An 18777-nucleotide genomic window follows, 5' to 3' on the forward strand; every position below is an offset into this window, starting at 1 on the left:
GGGGGAGGGCTGGCAGGTGCAGATGCATGACGGGACTTATTGGGACTGATTTCCAGGTGAAGGCTGTGCTGGACGAGATCCTAGAGAAGATCCCGGAAACGTTCAACATGGCCGAGATCATGGCGAAAGCAGCTGAAAAGACCCCCTACGTGGTAGTCGCCTTTCAAGAATGTGAAAGAATGAACATCCTAACCAACGAAATGCGCCGTTCACTGAAGGAGCTGAACCTGGGGCTGAAGGTGAAAAAAATATGGGTCAGCCAGGCCCCGGGGACATGACTTAGGAAGTGGGCCGGCGGCCGCAGGCTGACTCACCTCCTTGGCCACAAACCAAACAATAAAGCCCAGGCCACTGGGCGCCTGGCCCCTCAGGCTCACTATGCCACTGCCTCCTCTGCATTCCCTGGCCTAGAGTTGTAGGTGCTCCACAACAGGCCATGGAGGTCATCTAGACTGTTCCCTGGCAGGAAATGTTGGCGTGGCCACCGCGGGGCATCTGCAGAGGCACCACACTGACCCACACTCCGTGTCAAATTACATTCTCAACAACTCACAACACACGCAGGGGGCAGGGAGGGGGTTCTCCCACCTTGCCAAGAGCAGGTCAAACAAGGCACACAACTGACCAGGTCTGCGTCCCTGCCGAGAGGCACAGCCTAGGACCCTAGGCACTTCCATCTGTGTGTCCCTTAGGGGGAACTGACCATCACGACCGACATGGAAGACCTGTCCACGGCTTTGTTCTACGACACTGTGCCCGATACGTGGGTGGCCCGGGCCTATCCCTCCATGATGGGCCTAGCGGCCTGGTATGCTGACCTGCTGCTCCGCATCAGGGTAAGAGTTTTCCATAGGAGTCGCTGCCTGCCGGGACACTCAGCAGACCCCGCCCCCAGAGCCGGCAGGAACAGGGCTGGGAAGGGGGAACATATGTTCCCGCCCTGAGGCCTGGAGGCCCCTGCTGGCCTGGCCTTTGTCAGAGCAGGGCCGGAAGGGCCTGGCCCACGCCACAAAGACGCCTGACAATGCAGGCACTTCCTCCTAAAGGAAGAAAACAGTAAGCTTAGAGAGAGAGCAGCTTCCATCAACACAAATATAGAGAGCTCTCTCTAACAGAGCTCAAAAGCCTGTGAACCCCATCAGATTAGCTGCCTTCTAAAAGCGGCGAGGTGACGACAGCAAAAGCCTTTTTTGGGCTTCCAGATTGTCCTCAAAGTTAAGCTATCCTTCCTTGACCCTTCTCTTCCCGTTCCCTCATTTAACATGGAGCCAGACAGTAAAGCCACGTCACAGGCAGGCGGCCGAACTGCACTGATCTCTTATCTCCAGGGCCCTCTTGGCGCTCTGCTGAGATGCGCACGAAAGGTTCTAGCATTATGCCTGCTCACGTTTCCTTCCAGGAGCTCGAGGCCTGGACAACAGACTTTGCCCTGCCCACCACCGTGTGGCTGGCCGGCTTCTTCAACCCCCAGTCCTTCCTCACCGCCATCATGCAGTCCATGGCCAGGAAGAATGAGTGGCCGCTGGACAAGATGTGTCTGTCTGTGGAAGTGACCAAGAAGAACCGGGAGGACATGACTGCTCCCCCCAGAGAGGGCTCCTATGTGTACGGGCTCTTCATGGAAGGTAACAAGGGGGCCCGTCTGTGGAAGCTTCCAGAGCCAGTCCTCCTTGGCTGGAAGAGAGAAAGTAGCTCTGGCAAAGACAGGCTGTGTGCGTGCTGTGAGGGGGCAGGATGGGAGAGAGGCGCTCACGGGGGGCCTGTGAGACAGGTGACATGATTCTGAGAATGTGCTGAGAGGCTGTGACCAAAAACACGCCAGTGTAGGCAACCAGCCTGGATCTGCTCTGCTGAAAATGGCAGGCTTATCCTCAGATGTGAGTGCCTGTTTTGGGGTGATGAGGAACTCAGCCCTCCCAGGCCTTGGAGCAGGGAGCCCAGGATAGATGGGCATTTTGGGGTGAGGGTTGATGTCCAGGAGCCCACCTCTGCCCAGCTCCTGTCCTAGTCCCCCGCTGTGGCCGGGACCTAGCAGCAGGAGGGGAGTGAGGCCAGGCGCTCATTCAGTCCCCTCCCACATCAGCCTTGTCCTGCGCGGAGCAGAGGCCAGACAGGCCCATTTCCTCAGACCCACTCCGAGTTCAGAGCCAGCTACTCCACCACACACCTCCGCCTTACTCAGCGACTGACGTCACCCTGACGTGTGGGGGTGTCAGGGCTTAGCTAAAGGCTCAGGGCTCCCCAATTCCCACATCACCAAAGACAAGCACAGCAGCAGACATTCTCCATGTTTATTTTGGAACTACAGACAGGAAATATAAATATCATTAAATAGGGTGAGTAGAAATAATAGCAGTCTGGCTAAAGACACGTAACAATTATATGTGCGTACATGTAATTATTTATACTGTGTATGTACACATAGTTTAGACATTCCATATGAAGGGACTCTCCTGTAATTGTCAGCTGAGTTACGATTCCTGCCACTGAAACTAAGAAGGCTGAGAGATGAGGCTCTGAACACAGCCCGTGTAAACGACAGGACCAAGAGCCTTACGCAGAGCTGCTCCTCAGAGCATGGCGAGACACCTGGGCAGTCACAGCGTGCACAGTCATCTACGGAGTCCTCTTTGCAACTCCATCTTTGGCAATTCCCGTGCCAGTCCAGCACCTGGCCTGAGCTCTCTGGAGGAGGGGGGCCAAAGCCGGTGTCGCAGGGGCACTAGCCTATCTCTGCAGGGGTGGGAGTGCAAGGCCAGACCTCTCCCTTCCAGCCCCTCCCTTCCATCACAGCCAGCACACCAGACAGGAACCAGTCACCTCACCACAGGCCACCCTGACCCTCAGCCGTGCTGTCCCCACAGGAGCCCGCTGGGACACCCAGACCGGAGTCATCGCTGAAGCTCGGCTAAAAGAGCTGACGCCAGCCATGCCCGTCATCTTCATCAAGGCCATTCCTGTGGACCGCATGGAGACCAAGAACATATATGAGTGTCCTGTGTACAAAACACGCATCCGAGGCCCCACCTACGTCTGGACCTTTAACCTGAAGACCAAAGAGAAGGCAGCAAAGTGGATCCTGGCAGCTGTGGCACTGCTCTTGCAGGTCTAGCTCGCTCCCTGGGTCCTGCCTCAAGGCCCAGGCTCCCCTGGGCCAGATCCTACCACAGCTTCCAATTTACAGTTAGAAACCCAGCTTTGCAATTATCACTTATTTTTACAGGAACTCATAGTTGCTTTTTGTTCTCCTAAATCATCAAAACACTTTATAACCGTGCACATCTGGACTAGCCAAAGGGTGGAGGGCAGCCTGCAAGAGGGGTGCGGATGGGATCAAAACAATGCAGTCACTTAGTTGTGCCCGTTGATTCCCTTCAGCTGGCCTTCAGCTCGGTGCCTGATGGCCACCAGGGGCCTGACACAGGCTTGGTGGTAAGGCCCCGATTCTCAGCAGCTGGGACAAGCACCCCCAGAAACCAAACCCCTAAATCCTGACTTCCTAGAGGGGTGAGTCGGGTTTACTCTTCCCCACAAGCAGCACATGGGATGAAGGTGTGGCACCACACCCTTGGCCAGATGCCACATGCAAACGACCCAGCAATGAGGGGCCAGGGCGTTCCCACAAACAGGAGCTGCCACCTCCACACAGACAATCCCCGAGCACACCTTGCCTTCTCTCAAGGACAAGAAAGCCTTCCTCAATGATGGGAATGGTCCCTCCCCACCCCGGGATCCTGAAGAACAAACCCATCCACAGAGATGCCATGTGTGTGTAGCAGATGCGCCTCCCCATCAACTGCCCACTTTCTGAAATGGCTGAGACAGGACATAATGAACACAGATTCAGGGACCACGTCAAACGTGTGTGTCCTGGGAGGTCCCAGGCCTCTGATTTCCACACTAAATTGCTCAAGTCCAGAGTCTCTTTTTCCTACTGGGCAGCATTTTCATCTTCTTCCATCTCCCTCCCCTCCCCCTCGCCATCAGCTCTCACTTCCCACACTGGGTGGTGTCTGCCTCGAGCAGCCTAACTTGCTGCCTGGGGTGAGCAGGGGAAAGGGATCAGGGCTTATCAGAGGGTGTGCCCCATCTAAAAGTAGGGGGTCACTGCTCCACAGCCAAGAAATTGTGACTTCCCAACAAGCCAGGCTTCCCAGCAGTGAACTGCAATCGGGGAGCAAGCAGTGCGGTGGGATGAGGAAGGCCGAGCCCCCCGTGCCTGCTGACAAGTCCCTCAGCCCATCTGTGCTTCAGGCCTCAAGCTATCCAGGGAGAGGGGGCTAAGCAAAACAACTGTGTCCTACAAGGAAAGGCAGTTCACAAGCACACACAGCCTCCTGCCCAAGGTGGTCAGCAACAGCCTGCCCACGAGCCAGCGGGGAAGGGACGAGAGGCAGCCAGGCAGCTGTCCCTCACTCCCTGGGCTCCTGCCCCAAGGGAAGCATCTGCTGTGGTGCTGGTCCTGGGGCTGCCCAGGGACAGACCTGGCTGAGACCTCAGGTGCCCAATCTGACTGGCAGGAGGTTGTTTCTAGCTGTATCCAGAAGGATCTCAGCAGAAGTGAGACCAGCGAGCCCCAGACCTGTCTGACTCTCCATGGCTGATGCAGGACATTCCAGCAAAGCGACTGGGCTGCCATTCAAGGAGGGTTAGGGTAGTGGGTAGACAAGAGGAGACGATCAACTGGAAACTCAGGGGCACAGGGAAGGCAGCTAGTAGGGCCCACAAACTCCAGATAAGACAGCCTTCAGAGGGCCCACAGGCTGGCACCCTTCATGTTTTTAGCAGAGTAAAGGGAGCCCCCTAGGAATACCTGGGCTCGTTCTAAGCTCAACTTGATCCTGAAGTTTTGTGAAAACTTTTTTCTGAGTATTCTCACCCAAACCATGGGTAAAGAAGAGGTCTTGGAAGCCCAAATTCTGAGGCCAATAATTCACAATAATCCTGGGGCCCAGGGGGGCTAAGAGGGAGAAGGAAAAACCTCCCTCAAAGCCTCCCTCCCTGTGGCCTGGAGAATCCGCCCCTCTGCGGCTCTGGCGAGGAAGGCAGGACTTGTGGCCGATGGGCCGGGCTGCTGCCAACCACCTCTGCTGGCCAGGAGGGGTCACTGCAGCCCTTCATGTCCAGGCTGGAGGGACAGGAGAGCCACTGCTCTGACCAGAGGAGATAAAACTGCCAGTGGCCACCATGCAACTCATTTTCAATCCCTGGTAATAACCACGAAACGGGAAGGTTTTCCAATTTTGCCTTTAGAGCCAGAAATAAAACAGTAATTTATTCCACACGTACATACTGTGGTTAGCTGACAAAATTATATCCAAACTTTCCAAGAGATGATTCACCTTTGGGTTGCAAACCAGTGATGGGGAAAACAGGGGGTGGGACAAAATCCGCTTTGCATCTCAAAGCACTGAGGCCTGGAGCAGGCCACTCTCTGCATCTGTGTCTCACTCCTGGCTGACTCAAGAGTGGGGAGCCTTGGTTCGGGGAGCACTCCTGGGTGGGAGAACCTGCCAGGACTGTCTTGAACGTAGCGAACAGAGACAAAGGGAGGAGCTGAGTGAGTGTGGAGGGAGCCGGCCACAGATTGCTCAAGCCAGCTGTGGCACAACGTTGACTCTGGTCCCACAGAATCTGTAGGAATGCACACGCTGTTTACCGAAAACCTCTCTCCAAACAGAAACCCAGTGCCCTGGCACATTCTTTTGGCTTCTCTGGTCTAATTGTCCCCCAGGACAATGTAATCACTAGTCTGAAGGCAAACAGTGCTAAGTGATGTGCTGCTGCCCCAGGGCAGTGTGGCTGTGGCCACCACTCCACCCGGTTCCCTAAAACCGGCAGATCTGCCCGGCTCTGCGGAGACAGGCTGCAGGCACTCTTGGAACAAGACAAGGTGCTCCCAGCACTGGAGCGCCCCATGCACACAGCATGGCTGGGTGGGCCAGACCAGCACGGCCTTCTAGAACCCAGGAAGGTGACTGTCGGAGCCGCCAGCCCTCAGAGGAAGACACGTGAGGCTCTTCCAGAGGCCACACGCAGGACGCAGGGATGGAAAGGACGGGCTGCCATGCCCTGGGGCCGAGGCCTTCTCTCTGGAAGCCCTTTCTCTGGGCGAGGTTCAAGCAGCTGACGATGGAGAGACTGGGCAGAGACACACACAGGCAGGGCACCTTGGCTGTTGATAAATACACATGACGTGTTCTAAAGATGTCCTGCTGTGAGAAAGTGACACAAAAACCTTTTAAGCAGATCTAATAAAAATGAGGTTCATTCTTCAACAAATAAATTGCAAGGGGAAAAAATGAGGGAACCGGATTAAAAGAGATTTAGGTGACATCACCCAATCACTAGGCATAGACCTTATGTGGAGCCTCAGGTCGAACAAACCCAAGGGAAAGTCAAAGTGAAATAAAAAATATTTACAAAGCAATTGGAATTGTGAATATCTTCCAGGTATTTGATGATACTAAGGAATTCTTGCTAACGTTTTAATCAGGTGTGACATTGGTATAATGTTTTGGGTTTTTTTTTTGTTTAAGCGTTTATATTTTAGGGGGAAAAAAGCAATATACACATTTGTAGAAATATGAACATGTGTAAACATAAGAAACAGATAAAAGAGTCAAAAGAGGCTGCTTGGGCCAAAACCAAGGCTCCCCACTCTTGAGTCAGCCAGGAGTGAGAGACAGATGCAGAGACAGCTGCATTTTGTTGGTCTTTTAGTATTTTACTCTCTAAATTTGTACATTATTTGGAAAAAATTAAAATACTGAAGAAAAACTAAATGATGACATAAAATACACTTTTTTAAAAAATGAGGTTGAGAGGAGAACCATGGTACCAGGAACCACGGGAACCCACACCGCCAACAGAGAGCCAATGCTGAAAACACACCAGCCACACACGCCTCCATTCTTGTCTGTGACTCTTTCTCTCTCCCCCTTCCCCACAAGCCAAAGGTCCAACCATTCCCATCCTCACCTCCCAGTGAGGGCTGGACTAGCAGAGCCTGGAACGGCCTAGGACAACTCCACCCAGAGCGCCCCAGGACACTGATCCCATGTGGGGCCATCTAGGGGTGAGGTCAGGGTCTGAAGGGATCTGGAACAGAGAGACCCCCATCTCTAACGGCAGCCGCAACCTGCTGGCCTCCTGGTGTCCTGACAGCCAAGGGGCAGTTCAGGTCAGGCCTACTCACGTCCCACTGTGGGACACAGCCAGCAGCTCTGGGTGAAGCAGCCACCTCCACCACTAACGGCAGGTTCCTTCTGAGTAGGTAGAGCGTGACCTGTTACCTGTGGCCAGCATGGAGCACATCACAGCTCCGTAAGTGTATGTCACAGAAACGTCAGGGAGCTGAGGCAGCAGCCCTGAGGTCTGGCGGTCTCATCCCAGCAAGCACAGCTGGCCAGGGCGGCAGGCCAGACCCACTCTCCCAACCAAAAGCGCTTCCTCCCCCCATTCCTCCTGCCTTCTGGACCATGTTCAGCCTCGAGCAGGGGAACGCGGAATCCACCTGTGCACCCCCGCGTCACGAGGCCCTGACCCCAGGGCCGCAGAGCACTGCATGTGCTGACCCCACCACGGCCAGGCTGGGCACTTGAGGGAGAGGCAGCACCTGATGGAAGGGGAAAGAGCTGCCTAATTTAGCATTAGGTTTCAAAAACTTTGATGAAGACCATCCATGACCTGAGACATTACACCACTCGGAATGGAACCAACAAAAGGACCAAAGAGCCCTGGAGCCCAGGAATCCCAGACAAAGCGGAAACCACCGCCCTGCTAGTGAAGTCCTGGGAAAACCATGCTGGGGCGGCCCTCGAGCCAGCACCTGTCCGTCCTCAGAAGAAGTTCTTGATCAGTGGAGTCACCATCTTCACCCATAGCTTCACGTGCCGACTCGGCTGCTCGAAGGTGGCGGAGGACACCACCCCTGACCTCAGGTACAGCTGCTCTTGCTCCTGAGAAAGAGGAACAAACAGGAGTTAGGGGTCTCCTCCAGCACCCGGTGACATGCCTGCTGGCCCCAAGCTCGCATGTCAAGCAGCCCAGAGACTCCACTGGGGCGGGGGGGCCAGGCCCCGCAAAACACTCCTTAGAAAAGCTAAGAAGCCGGGCAGGCCCAGTGGTGCAGCAGTTGAGTGCGCACGTTCCGCTTCAGCGGCCCAGGGTTTGCCAGTTCGGATCCCAGGTGCGGACATGGCACCACTTGTCAAGCCATGCTGTGGTAGGCGTCCCACGTATAAAGTAGAGGAAGATAGGCACGGATGTGAGTTCACAGCCAGTCTTCCTCAGCAAAAAGAGGAGGAGTGGTGGCAGTTAGCTCAGGGCTAATCTTCCTCAAAAAAAAAAAAAAAAAAGAAAAGCTAAGAAGCCCGTGCTTCTAAACTTTTAAGAGCAAGCCATGTACACAACAGGCAATTTATAGATGAAGAAATACAGCTGGTGGAAAAAATATTTAAAAGTTCACCCTCACTAAATGAGACAGTGCAAATTAAAATGAGATATTTTTTAAATGAGACAGTTTTACTTCTCCCAAACTGGCAAAACGTGGTTTTGTCACGTCACGGCCCCGTGCTGACAAAGGCCCAGGAGACACTCGCATGCTGTGGACAGAAAGGGGAATCGAACCACCTTTCTAGAGAGCAAGTTAGCAACAGGTATCAAAAGTTTTAAAAAGCTCCACTTGTAGGAGTTTATCCCAAGACAATAACGATGCACTCAGAACCATGCACTAAGAGTCTGTATACTGATATTGACCACATTTAGCAACATTTATAACAGGGAAAAACTGGAAACCACCTAAATGTCCAACAACCAATTAAATATAATAAACCCATATGACAAAACAGCATTCATCATGAGATAATCATGGTTCTAGAAGAACACTTATTTAATAATATGGGAAAATGCACAATATATTAAGCAAAAGATGCTAGATATAAGTAATTTCATTAAAAAAGCAAGTTATACCTTTTCATACACACACAACAAAAGTCAGAGAGGGAATAATAAAATGACTTCAGTGATCATCTCTGCATGAAAGGGCTAGTGTCTTCTAATTTTTCCTAATTTTTACAATGAACATTCATTACTTTCATATTTAAAAACAAGCTACAAAACATTTATATAAGCCTATCTTAAAGTGTGTTTGGCATCTCTGAGAGAAGAAACTTCTCTTTACACCCGCTGCATGCTGCCTTCAGTAAGAAGGGATCTGATGGAGCTTCCGAAGGGCAGCAGGCAGCAGGCAGGGGATGCGATTCTCACCGCTTCCACCACTCAGGGCTGTGAGCCCCTCTCTGAATCATATGTCCTTTTATCTGTAAAATACCGACTCTCCCATCCTATGGGGAGGATCCAACGGCAATGGCTGTGAGAACACTCTGTCCACTGCAGGACCAGGAGCACCAGAGGAAACCCCGGGACAATGCCGCCCCATCCCGTGGGGCAGCTGCACGCTGTCTTCTCTGGAGGCAGAAACGGAAGACGCGTCACTGGCAAACTCCTCTGACCCAGAGAGAACGGAATGGAGGAACACAACAGAGTATGTCCACTGCTTTTTCTGTCAAGGGTGGGGAAATCGAGGGTCTCCACTTCATTTCTTCCTGCACATTTTTCACACTCACACCCCTTTGTCGTGAAATAGGTGCTCTTGAGGCCAGGGTCCACGCTGCACTTCCAGACTTTTCCATCCCAGCTCTAACCCTCCAGCCTCCTAATTGCTTCTGCAAAGGACCCCATCCCCGGCTAGATGTGCCTGACAGAGGAGCCAGCTTTGGTCTCAGGGGGCTGGTTTGCAGAAATCTCCACAGACCCGGCTCCAGCTTTATGTTTTCAAATGAATACACAGCCAAGATTTCAATTAAATTACCAGAAACACTTAACTTTCTTCATAGACTCCACAACAGGGATGGAGAAGGAAGTCAGCTGACCGAGGTTACAATGCCGTTCAAGGGAGTCGTTCTGGGGTCACAAGTGGTAAACCGTGCTCTCTGAACAAAACCAGGAAGCTTTCAGTTTTTATTGTACGTACTAAGTGCAGGGAGGGACTTCGGATTCTGATAAAAATATCTCCCCATTCCTAGTGCCCAAAGTGATACAAACAGGGCCCTTCTCTGGATCCCAAGGAGAACTCCAGAGGCGGCTTCTGAGAGCAGGGACCCGGGCAGCAGGGCTTTTAGGGACTTTCTGGGCTGTGGGGAGGTTGTGTGGCTGGGCAGTCCCAGGATCAGGCATCAGACGGGCCTCTCCGGAGGGTGGCTGCAGTCCTAGTATATAAGTATACAGGCAGAATTATCTAGAAATGCATTTCAAAGGCACAGAAATCAATGTGTCTCTGAAGAACGGAAGAGCTGCAGTAGCATGAACTGCCACCCTCCCACAATCAAAAGCCCCTGGGATTCAGGTTTGGGAAGAAAAAGAAAATATCCCAAATATGTCATTTGGGAAAGCAGCTCCTGACCACAACCGGCCCAGCTTTTCTCAAGATCCAGGATGTGGGTTCAGTCCCCTTACTCAGGAAGTGGGGGAGAGCAGCCAGTACCAGGACCCTGTGCACAGGCCTGGGGGACCTGCTCCCCCAAATCAACCCAGATGCAAGGAGACCTCGTCCTGGCCCAAGGCCAGTTCACACTAACGACTCTCTACGGACCCAGGGCAGACCCTCACCGACCAGGCATCTGTGGAAACCCAGCTCTCCCTGCAATGGAGGCAAAGGACCAGGAGACTCGGCCAGTGAAAGCTGCAGGTCTGTACTTTCACACCAGCCTGGCTCCAAGGCCATCTGTCCCCTGCTGGAACCTCAGCTGTGGGGGCTTCCTCAGTCATTTGCTGGAAGTCTCACTATGGTAAGAAACCTGCTGAGCAGATCAGATTCTCCCGCTGGCCACCCAGAGCACGACCGCTGCCACTTCCTCTCGCCCGTCGTGAGCCCTTCCCGGCACCAAGGCCCCACTCAGGCACTGACAAGATTCCCAGATCGCAGGAGGCAGATCCCAGGGAACACGGCAGTTACCGTTTCCTCGTCCATCAACAAAGGCTCCAACAATTTCGCAACAGTAATTCCCAAACACTGGAGAATAAAAGCTTAACAAAGTCAACAGCTGAAGCTCCTGAGGGCTGGCCTACAGCAGTGTTATCTGTATCCCATGACTCAGGCGGGAAGCTGGCACCTTCCATGGAAAGGCTGTGTTGTAAAGGTCACTGGACCCCGAGCCTAAAGCGTCGTCTAGGTTCCACACACACTGCTCCTGCGCTTGCCCGCTCAGAAGTCTGTCAGCAGTGCTGCAGGTAATCCAACACGAAGACTCATAGAAGGGCACTAACGGACTCAGCAACTTTCTGTTATTCTCTAAACAGAAAATAAAATCCTCCTCTCATGGAAGGAGGGCCGAGACCACTGCCTTCCTATCCCACTGAGGAAACAGGGGTCTCTCCCCTGCTTCTGGGGACCTGTTGGTGGGTCGCCAGCCGGCCAGAGGCATGGGGCTCAGGGTCCCCTACCCCTGTAACTCTCCAGCCCTGGCTTGGGAGAAAGGGCTGCTCTCCAGAATTCCAAATGGCTGAGAGCACAGACCTGACCAGACACTCTGAGAACTCTCCTCCAAGGAGAGCGGGAGGGTCCTCAGTGGGCCACCTGTGCTCGATCACCAGTCCACACCAACATGTGGAGCCAGCCAAAGCAAGTTTGGTTTGCTCTCAGGTCCCGTCTCCCCCACTGTCGGGAAGAACACCTGCCTCCTCCCTCTCAGGGCTGCAAGGAAGGAAGTCCTACTACAACCAGGAACATGAGAAAGACGGCACAGATATACCAAGACACTGGCGTTCCTCAAGGGAAAATGAGCCCACCTGCCCAACCGCCATCCCGACAGGGCTGGGAGGCAGAGGCAGCCCATGAGTTTCTGCTGGGCCCCACAGGCCGCCCACCTCCAGACCCTGCGAACACACCACGAAAGGACCGTGCTCCTGGCTGGGCACTCCTCCAGGCACTCGCCACCACCTCCCGTATATTCAACCCCAAACCAGATCATTACCAAGTGAGACAACTGTGAAATGAAATGGAGTCCAAGTCAGCAGTGCAAAAGGACGGTGCACACCGCCTCAAGGGCAGACAAAGCCGTGAGGGGGAGGTCGGAGCCCCCAAAGTGCGTGAGCGCTGTGAATCATCTGTGCACCGGCACTCTGGCTTCTTCGAAGGTTTGGCTCTTTTTCTGGTCTCTGTCTCTACTTGCAAAGACACTGGCTCCCTGCATATCCTTTCTGCCTGGGGGGCAACCTTCCTCCTGCCTCTCCCTCCCCCAACTCTGAAGCACCTCCTTGGTCTTTTCAGAAATGACTGGAAGCTGCTGAAGCTCTTCCCCAGCAGGCCCAGGTCCTGTGCAGCCCTGGCTCCTAACCCTCTGCACCCTTTCATAGGTGATGTGCATTCTTAGAAGAGGTTTGGAACCACCGCTGTATTGCCATCCCAGTGAGAAAACACTGTTCTCTTCTTGTGCGGGGAAAGCAAAAGTCCCCCAGGATGTGAAGTGGCCCCTGCAGGGGGAGGAGGCCGCAGCAGTCAGAGTGTGTTTGACTTCAAAGGATGGCCCAGCAATACCACCTTTTGTTTCTTTCATGACCGGCCATCCCTGCCATAGGCACACTTGTGAGGACTCTGGTACTTTCTGACTCTGCTCTCAATCCCTGGCAGGAGACCACGGCGAGAGTCAGCTCTCAGGGGACCCAGTGACACAGGCAGGCTGAGCACGCAGCTACACCCCCACTCACCCCAGGAAATCCCACTGCCCCAACTAACCTGGTGAAGCTGCTGCTGCAGGGCCCGGCTCTCCGTCACAATGGCAATCTGGGCCTCCAGGTCCCGGTGAACCGACCTGTACCCAAAATTAGGAGAGCCAATCAACGTGAGACAGGGCAGGCTGCTCCCTGCCAGGTACAGCCAGAGGCCTGCAGGGAAAAGGAAACGTGCAGACAGGAAATGAGCATAGCATCTGCTGGACGCCTCTCCACGCCTCATCTCAACCTAAGAGAAAAGTGGCCCAGCACTGGGCTTGCGGTGATAAGACGGCTGCTGCAGCCCGAGAGGACAGGCTACAACAGGACTTGCTCTCCGCCCCAGGCTACTTGCAGACACACTGCCTCAGCCCCAGGTGCTGCTGGGGAGCGAGGGTCTGTGGGGCAGCCTGGCACTCCAGGGACGGCTCGCTGAGATGGGCTCTTCTGTCTTCTGCCATACTGCACGCTGGGCCCTCTGCCCCCAAGCACAGCGAGAAGTGGGTTCTTAAAGGGAACCTGGTAATGCCCGAGCTCAGGTCCTGCTCTTACATCCCCCCTCAATGCTAACCAGAGCCCCTCCCAGAGAGTTCAGGGCCTCTAATCTCTGCTCTCCGAACTGCCCCAGCCACATCCTGGCCATGGGAACTCACAGCCCACTCTGGCCAGAGGCTCTGGCACCCTTCCATGAGCACCAACCTATGGGAGTTCACTTCCTACCTGCTTCTCAGGATAGAAGCTACTGCCGTGCTAACACGATAGGCTAGGGAACAGCAATCCTTTCTATCTAAGCCAGCAGGCGTGGGGCTGTGATACGGAGATGACAAAGGCACTTGGTAAGAACAAGTCTACTCCATTCTGTATCTACCTGAAGACAAGCTGGGCCCTTCCTACCTAGGGACACGCAACTCTCCCTATTTCAGGCTGCTGACACACCATAAAAGACTGTGAAGCCCAAAGGGGTGCCAGAAGTGAGAGTCCCTGCTGGGGACTCAGGGACTTCCGGGCCGGACAGGCCAAGTCCACTAGAGGCTAATGAAGGAGGGAACCCATGGGGCCCTGTAAGTTTCTGTCCAGAGAACTCTGTTTCCCCTTCTTTGCTAGGAAATGAGCCAGCTGCTATCACAGTCAGAGAAAAAGCAGGCCCGGGATGAGCAGCCATGTGGCAGTGGGTACTGCCTCATCCCCCTGCCCTGGGAACTCGCTGTCTCTGACAACACCATGGTGACATTTCTGTAATGAAGGTCTCTCAGAATCCTAAAATGTCATGTGACAGACAACAGGAAGGTCCTCTACTTTGCACCCTGTTGCCCCAACTTGGTCCCCCTCCCCTGAGTTACAGGGCCTGCTATCACAGGCCAGCCCCCATCAGAACTACTTCTCCTAAAAAGACCATCCCCCAAACCTAACCTCCCAAGGACACGTGCTACCCTGGGCTTCCTTCCTCCTACGAGGGCCCACATCTGGGCCTGACCTCTGTCCTTTTCTCCGCACTGCACCCTCACTGGCACCAAGAACGCGTGGCCCAGGAAACCCAGTCTAACGTCAGTGTGACCAAGTCGGGCCCACACTCCCCTGCTCAGGGCCAGCCTCCTCATGCCCTCCCACCACCCTCAGTCTCTCCTCTGCCAACAAGACCCTTTCACAGGGCCCACAGGCGCGCAAGATCATCATAAGTGAATCAACAACATGTAATATACACCAAGCTCCTAAAATAGAAGGCCATTTCCTAATTCTCACTCAGAGCAAGAGCATTTCCAAGAACATCTTGGGTAAGAGATGACGACGCTCTGCTGCCTGTTCCTGTAATGTGCTTCCCCCCACACACACACACACACAGGGGCCACATCAAAGCCACTTGCTTGCTTTCGTGTATCGCTCAATCAACTGTACTGCCCGATCAACTGTACCGCCCCAGCGGGCCACTGTTGTGCAGACAACCACGTGGCTCACCTTATCCCATCTCAAGAGACCACAGGGGTGGACAGGCTGGCCCCTGGCACACTGCTACAGATGCCCAGGGAGATGCAAGTAAAATGGCCAAGGCTTGTCTTCTACCATAATGGCCCCCCATCTGCACTAGGCTCAGCTGCCCTCTCCCCACCTCTCCACAAAAGCCTGGAGCTGGGAGAGACGAGGTGAAGCCAGAGCTCCACCAGCCTCAGAAAGGCAAGAGCTCCACTCCCTGCTGTTACTCGTCCCACTCTTGTGATGCCAAAATCAGCCCCTTATAAACACTGGGTCTGCTCAGTGCTACTTGTCCAGCCGGCTCTCCCAAGCCTGCCCAGAAGGGGCCAGGAGAGAGTGAGAAGCAGGGAGGCCTGATACCCACATGGTGACATGGGAAGGAACTTTTCCAGACCTGTTTTTCTTAATCGCCTCCCCCAAATGGAATTTTACTATCACAGATACACAGTACATCTGTTTGTGTAACGTACATATGTATATCCATCATAAGATGCAGATTTTCTCAGCACCCTCCCCAGGAACCAGTCTCGCCTCCCGGGAGCACTATCGCCCCGTTGGGAACGCATGTCTACACCTATCCCTCGTCTCCTCTCTCTTCCCTGCCACTTCTGCCTGGCTTGGCTGGCTTCCTCTTTGGCCTAGGTTGGACTTGAGGTGAGCACTCGGGATTAAAGGGGTAATGCTGACCACCTGATGAGGCCTGCGATCACCCCACCAGCTACCCCTGTAGTCTAATTTGCACTGCAATCCTTCTCCATCAAAAAAAAGATAAAGACCATAAATGGCGAGACCAGCGCCTGTGGGTGAGCCTCAACAAGATGGCATTAGTGCAGTGCGGGAAGCCCAGAGAAGGGTGCCCCACGTCACTGCAGGCGGCCTCACATAGCACACGCCCCAGAGTGCTCCAGGTGAATGCCAGGGCCGCCAGGGACTACAGGCCTTCCAGATTCAAGCTCACCAAGTCAGGAGTTTTTAGTCATTGGTCTGTGCCCTGAGGACAGCTGGGAAGTCTTCATTTGGCAAGAGACCCTTCTGAGCTCTGGGTCAAACCTGCGCTGCTGCTCAGGACGCTGGAGTGAGCACACGCACAGGTGAGAGCCCAGGACAGGGACTCGCTGTCGGGAAACACCACACTTCCTAGCCAAGCCATAAACCTTTATGAAGTCCCAACTCCTCTCCCCAGGGCCTGACCTTTGGGCCCAACATCTCTCCCATTCCAGGAACCACCAGGTAGGGACAGCCTTCACAGCAGGAACAAGAGCGAGGGAGTGCACTGAACACGGCAGTTCACAGAGCAGGGAGAGGCCCCGCCACGCGGGGTGCCAGGAGGACGGGGGCCTGTCTCTCACCACGATGTGCACACGCAGCAGGGTGCAGAACATGGCTGCCCATGGAGCCCCAAGACTTCCACTGCTTCTCAGCTCTGACACTCCAGTCTCCTCTTCTGACAGTGAACACCCGCCTCTGCTCTGCTGGCACCTACGCTCCCTCCTCCACGCAGGCCCAGCATCATTCTGAAGGGCGAAGCAGACGACTCAAAGGCTCCCCACAGCGCTGCTCACCGTGGCCTCTGAGCCCTTCCCCACAGGCCCCGGCCACCTCCAGTCTCATGCCCACTGCTGCAGCCCTCCTCACTCCACTCTGGCAGCTCTGGCCCCCGTGCTGCTCTTCAAGCCTAGATGGTCTCAGGGCTTCACATTTGGTTCCCTCTGCCTAGTCCTCTACTGTCCGAGGTCTGTGTTCCCTGTCACCTCCTCAGACGGGCCCTCCCTGACCCCCATCTAAAAGAGCCTGTTGGCCTGGATCCCCGGCCCTGCTTCAGTCTTCTTCAGAACCCTTTCCACTACAGTACTTGACCCTGTATTTGAACAGATTTGGCTGCTTATTGTCTGCTTCCCATGAAACCATCAGCCTGAGGAGGGCAGGGAGTCAGTCTGTCCTGTTCCCAAAGATTTCTTCCCAATGCCTTGCATGCTCTGGGCACACACACAGCAGGCATGCAATATATATTTGTTTGAATAAAATAAATGAAGTGATAATAATAATGCCTCTTCCAACAAACGAGGATTGAATTAAGTATTAAAAAGCTTTGAGGATCTGAAGCAGGAGCTTGTGAACATTTCAGGTTAGAGGCCTTCTTTCAGGATCTCTCCAAGAAAAATTCAAACTTACGCACCCTGCCCTCACCTCCCCCACAATATTTTGCAATAAATTTCAGAGGATTCTCAGACCCCTATGAAAACAAGAGGGGACAGAAGACATCACGGTCCTATCCTCAAATGGATAAGCATCTGCCTGTTCTGACAACAGATCAGCACCAAACACTCCAAGAGGCCCCGAGGCTGGGGCACGCTTCAGTCTAAGGCGAGGAGTTTGCACAGCACCGCCCCCGGAGCACACCTGCCAGTCTCAGGTGAGAGGTGCCCACGTGGGCCCTGGGCAAACAGGGTGGAGCTGCCCCAGCTCTCATCACAAGTTCACCTTTGGGCACTATGCCAAACAGCCTATCGGGAAGGCAGTAAAAATAGTGACAATTCTTACAATGATTAACAGAGTCCTCTGTCAGCATGAGCCAGAAATCTCTTAATCCAGTGGCCCTGCCCCGCCCTAGCCACACACACTGCGCTAACACGAGAATACTGCAGCCAGATGACACCGAAATCGACATCTTAAAACTCATTTTCTGATCCTTCCCTAAAATGTACGCCTGTAAGCAGAGCCCGTGTCCCCCAGCATAGACGTGGCCCCTGTGTGAAGGGCTGGGGCTGGGGCAAGGCCTGGAAAGCTGCATGTTTCTTGCTCCCAGCAAGAAGTCCCCTGAAGTAGAGCACCTCTCCGCTCGCTTCCTGGCCGCAGAGCAGGACCTGAGAAGACACGCGAGCTGGGCCTGACACATCTCAACGCGCGCTCAGCCTCTCCTCAAGCTCCTGCCTCTCAGGACCTCAAGAGGTTAGCTGGTTGGCACATGGTAGACACAGCGCTTACAAGTGCTCCCAGCCCCTGTGCCCTGCTCTTGACCAGGCCTAGGTTTAAAAGGGAAATCCCTGGATGCAACCAAGATGTCCTTCAGCAGGAGATAAATAAACCATGGTACATCCAGACTATGGAATATTATCCAGCACTAAAAAGAAATGACCTATCAAGTGAGGAAAAGACATGGAGGAACCCTAAATGCATGTTACTAAGTGAAAGAAGCCGGTCTGAAAAGACTACAGACTGTGTGATTGCAACTCTATCACCTTCTGGAAAAGGAAAAACTATGGAGACAGTAAAAATATCAGTGGTGACCAGGAGGTGGCGGGAAGAAGGGGTGGACAGGCAGAGACAGAGGATTTTGGGAGCAGTGAAACGACTCTGTAGGATACTGTAATGTGGATGCGTGTCACTACTCGTGTCCAAATTAACAGAATGTACACCACCAAGATGAGCCCTAATGTAAGCTGCGGACTCTGGGGGAGGTTCGTCAATTGTAACAAATGCACCACTGGTGGGGATGTCGCTAATGAGGGAGGCTGTGCAGGTGTGGAGGCAGGAGGCACCTTCTGCTCAATTTTGCTGTGAACCTAAAACTTCTCTTAAAAAATTATCTTTAAAAAATAAATAAAAGGTACAAACTTTCAGTGATAAGAAAAAAAATTATTACATGAGCTAACACATGTGAAGTGCAGTGCCTGGCACTTAACATCTGTACAATAAGTGAAAGCAGATATGAAAAAATAAAATCCTCAGGGTCCATTCGAGCGAGTCTCCTGTGGCATTCGAGGTACTTCTCGTTGGAGTCCGAATGCCACCCCCACTCCCAGAACCCTGTCCCACCATGCCTACCAGGTGAGGAGCAGGGCCAGGCAACAGGAAACTGACAAACCGAAAACCCGAAAAGCTGCTAGCTGACCGGGGTCTAACATGGACCCCCACCCAGCCTGCACTCTGCAATGGCCCCTCCAGAGGCCATGAAGCTGCAGGGAAGACCTCTAGCTTCAGGGTCCCCCTTCACTGACCCACAGGGAGAGCAGCAACAGAAGGACAGGCAATGAGGTC

At 53.7% G+C, this 18777-nt stretch overlaps 2 protein-coding genes across 4 annotated transcripts in view; one reads left to right on the plus strand and one right to left on the minus strand.

Annotated features, from left to right (window-relative positions):
* Positions 1-3226, plus strand: part of DNAH17 (dynein axonemal heavy chain 17) — a 110733-nt gene extending 107507 nt beyond the window's left edge. For all 3 annotated transcript variants that reach the window (XR_011422768.1, XM_070225874.1, XM_023651905.2), the window contains 4 exons: positions 57-239; positions 693-836; positions 1400-1625; positions 2865-3226. Coding sequence is in view for 2 of the 3 variants with exons in the window: in XM_070225874.1 (XP_070081975.1) it covers positions 57-239; positions 693-836; positions 1400-1625; positions 2865-3112 (801 nt within the window). In the remaining variant the exon portion in view is untranslated. The remainder of the gene's footprint in view (positions 1-56; positions 240-692; positions 837-1399; positions 1626-2864) is intronic.
* PGS1 (phosphatidylglycerophosphate synthase 1) overlaps positions 2278-18777 on the minus strand; it is a 38593-nt gene continuing 22093 nt past the window's right edge. Inside the window, exons 8-10 of the mRNA XM_070225875.1 lie at positions 12797-12945; positions 7832-7961; positions 2278-2957 (exon numbers count right to left, since the gene is read on the minus strand). Coding sequence (XP_070081976.1) covers positions 7842-7961; positions 12797-12945 — 269 coding nt within the window. The 3' untranslated portion in view covers positions 2278-2957; positions 7832-7841. The remainder of the gene's footprint in view (positions 2958-7831; positions 7962-12796; positions 12946-18777) is intronic.

This window comes from Equus caballus, chromosome 11, assembly GCF_041296265.1.
Source record: "Equus caballus isolate H_3958 breed thoroughbred chromosome 11, TB-T2T, whole genome shotgun sequence".
Classification (NCBI taxonomy): domain Eukaryota; kingdom Metazoa; phylum Chordata; class Mammalia; order Perissodactyla; family Equidae; genus Equus; species Equus caballus.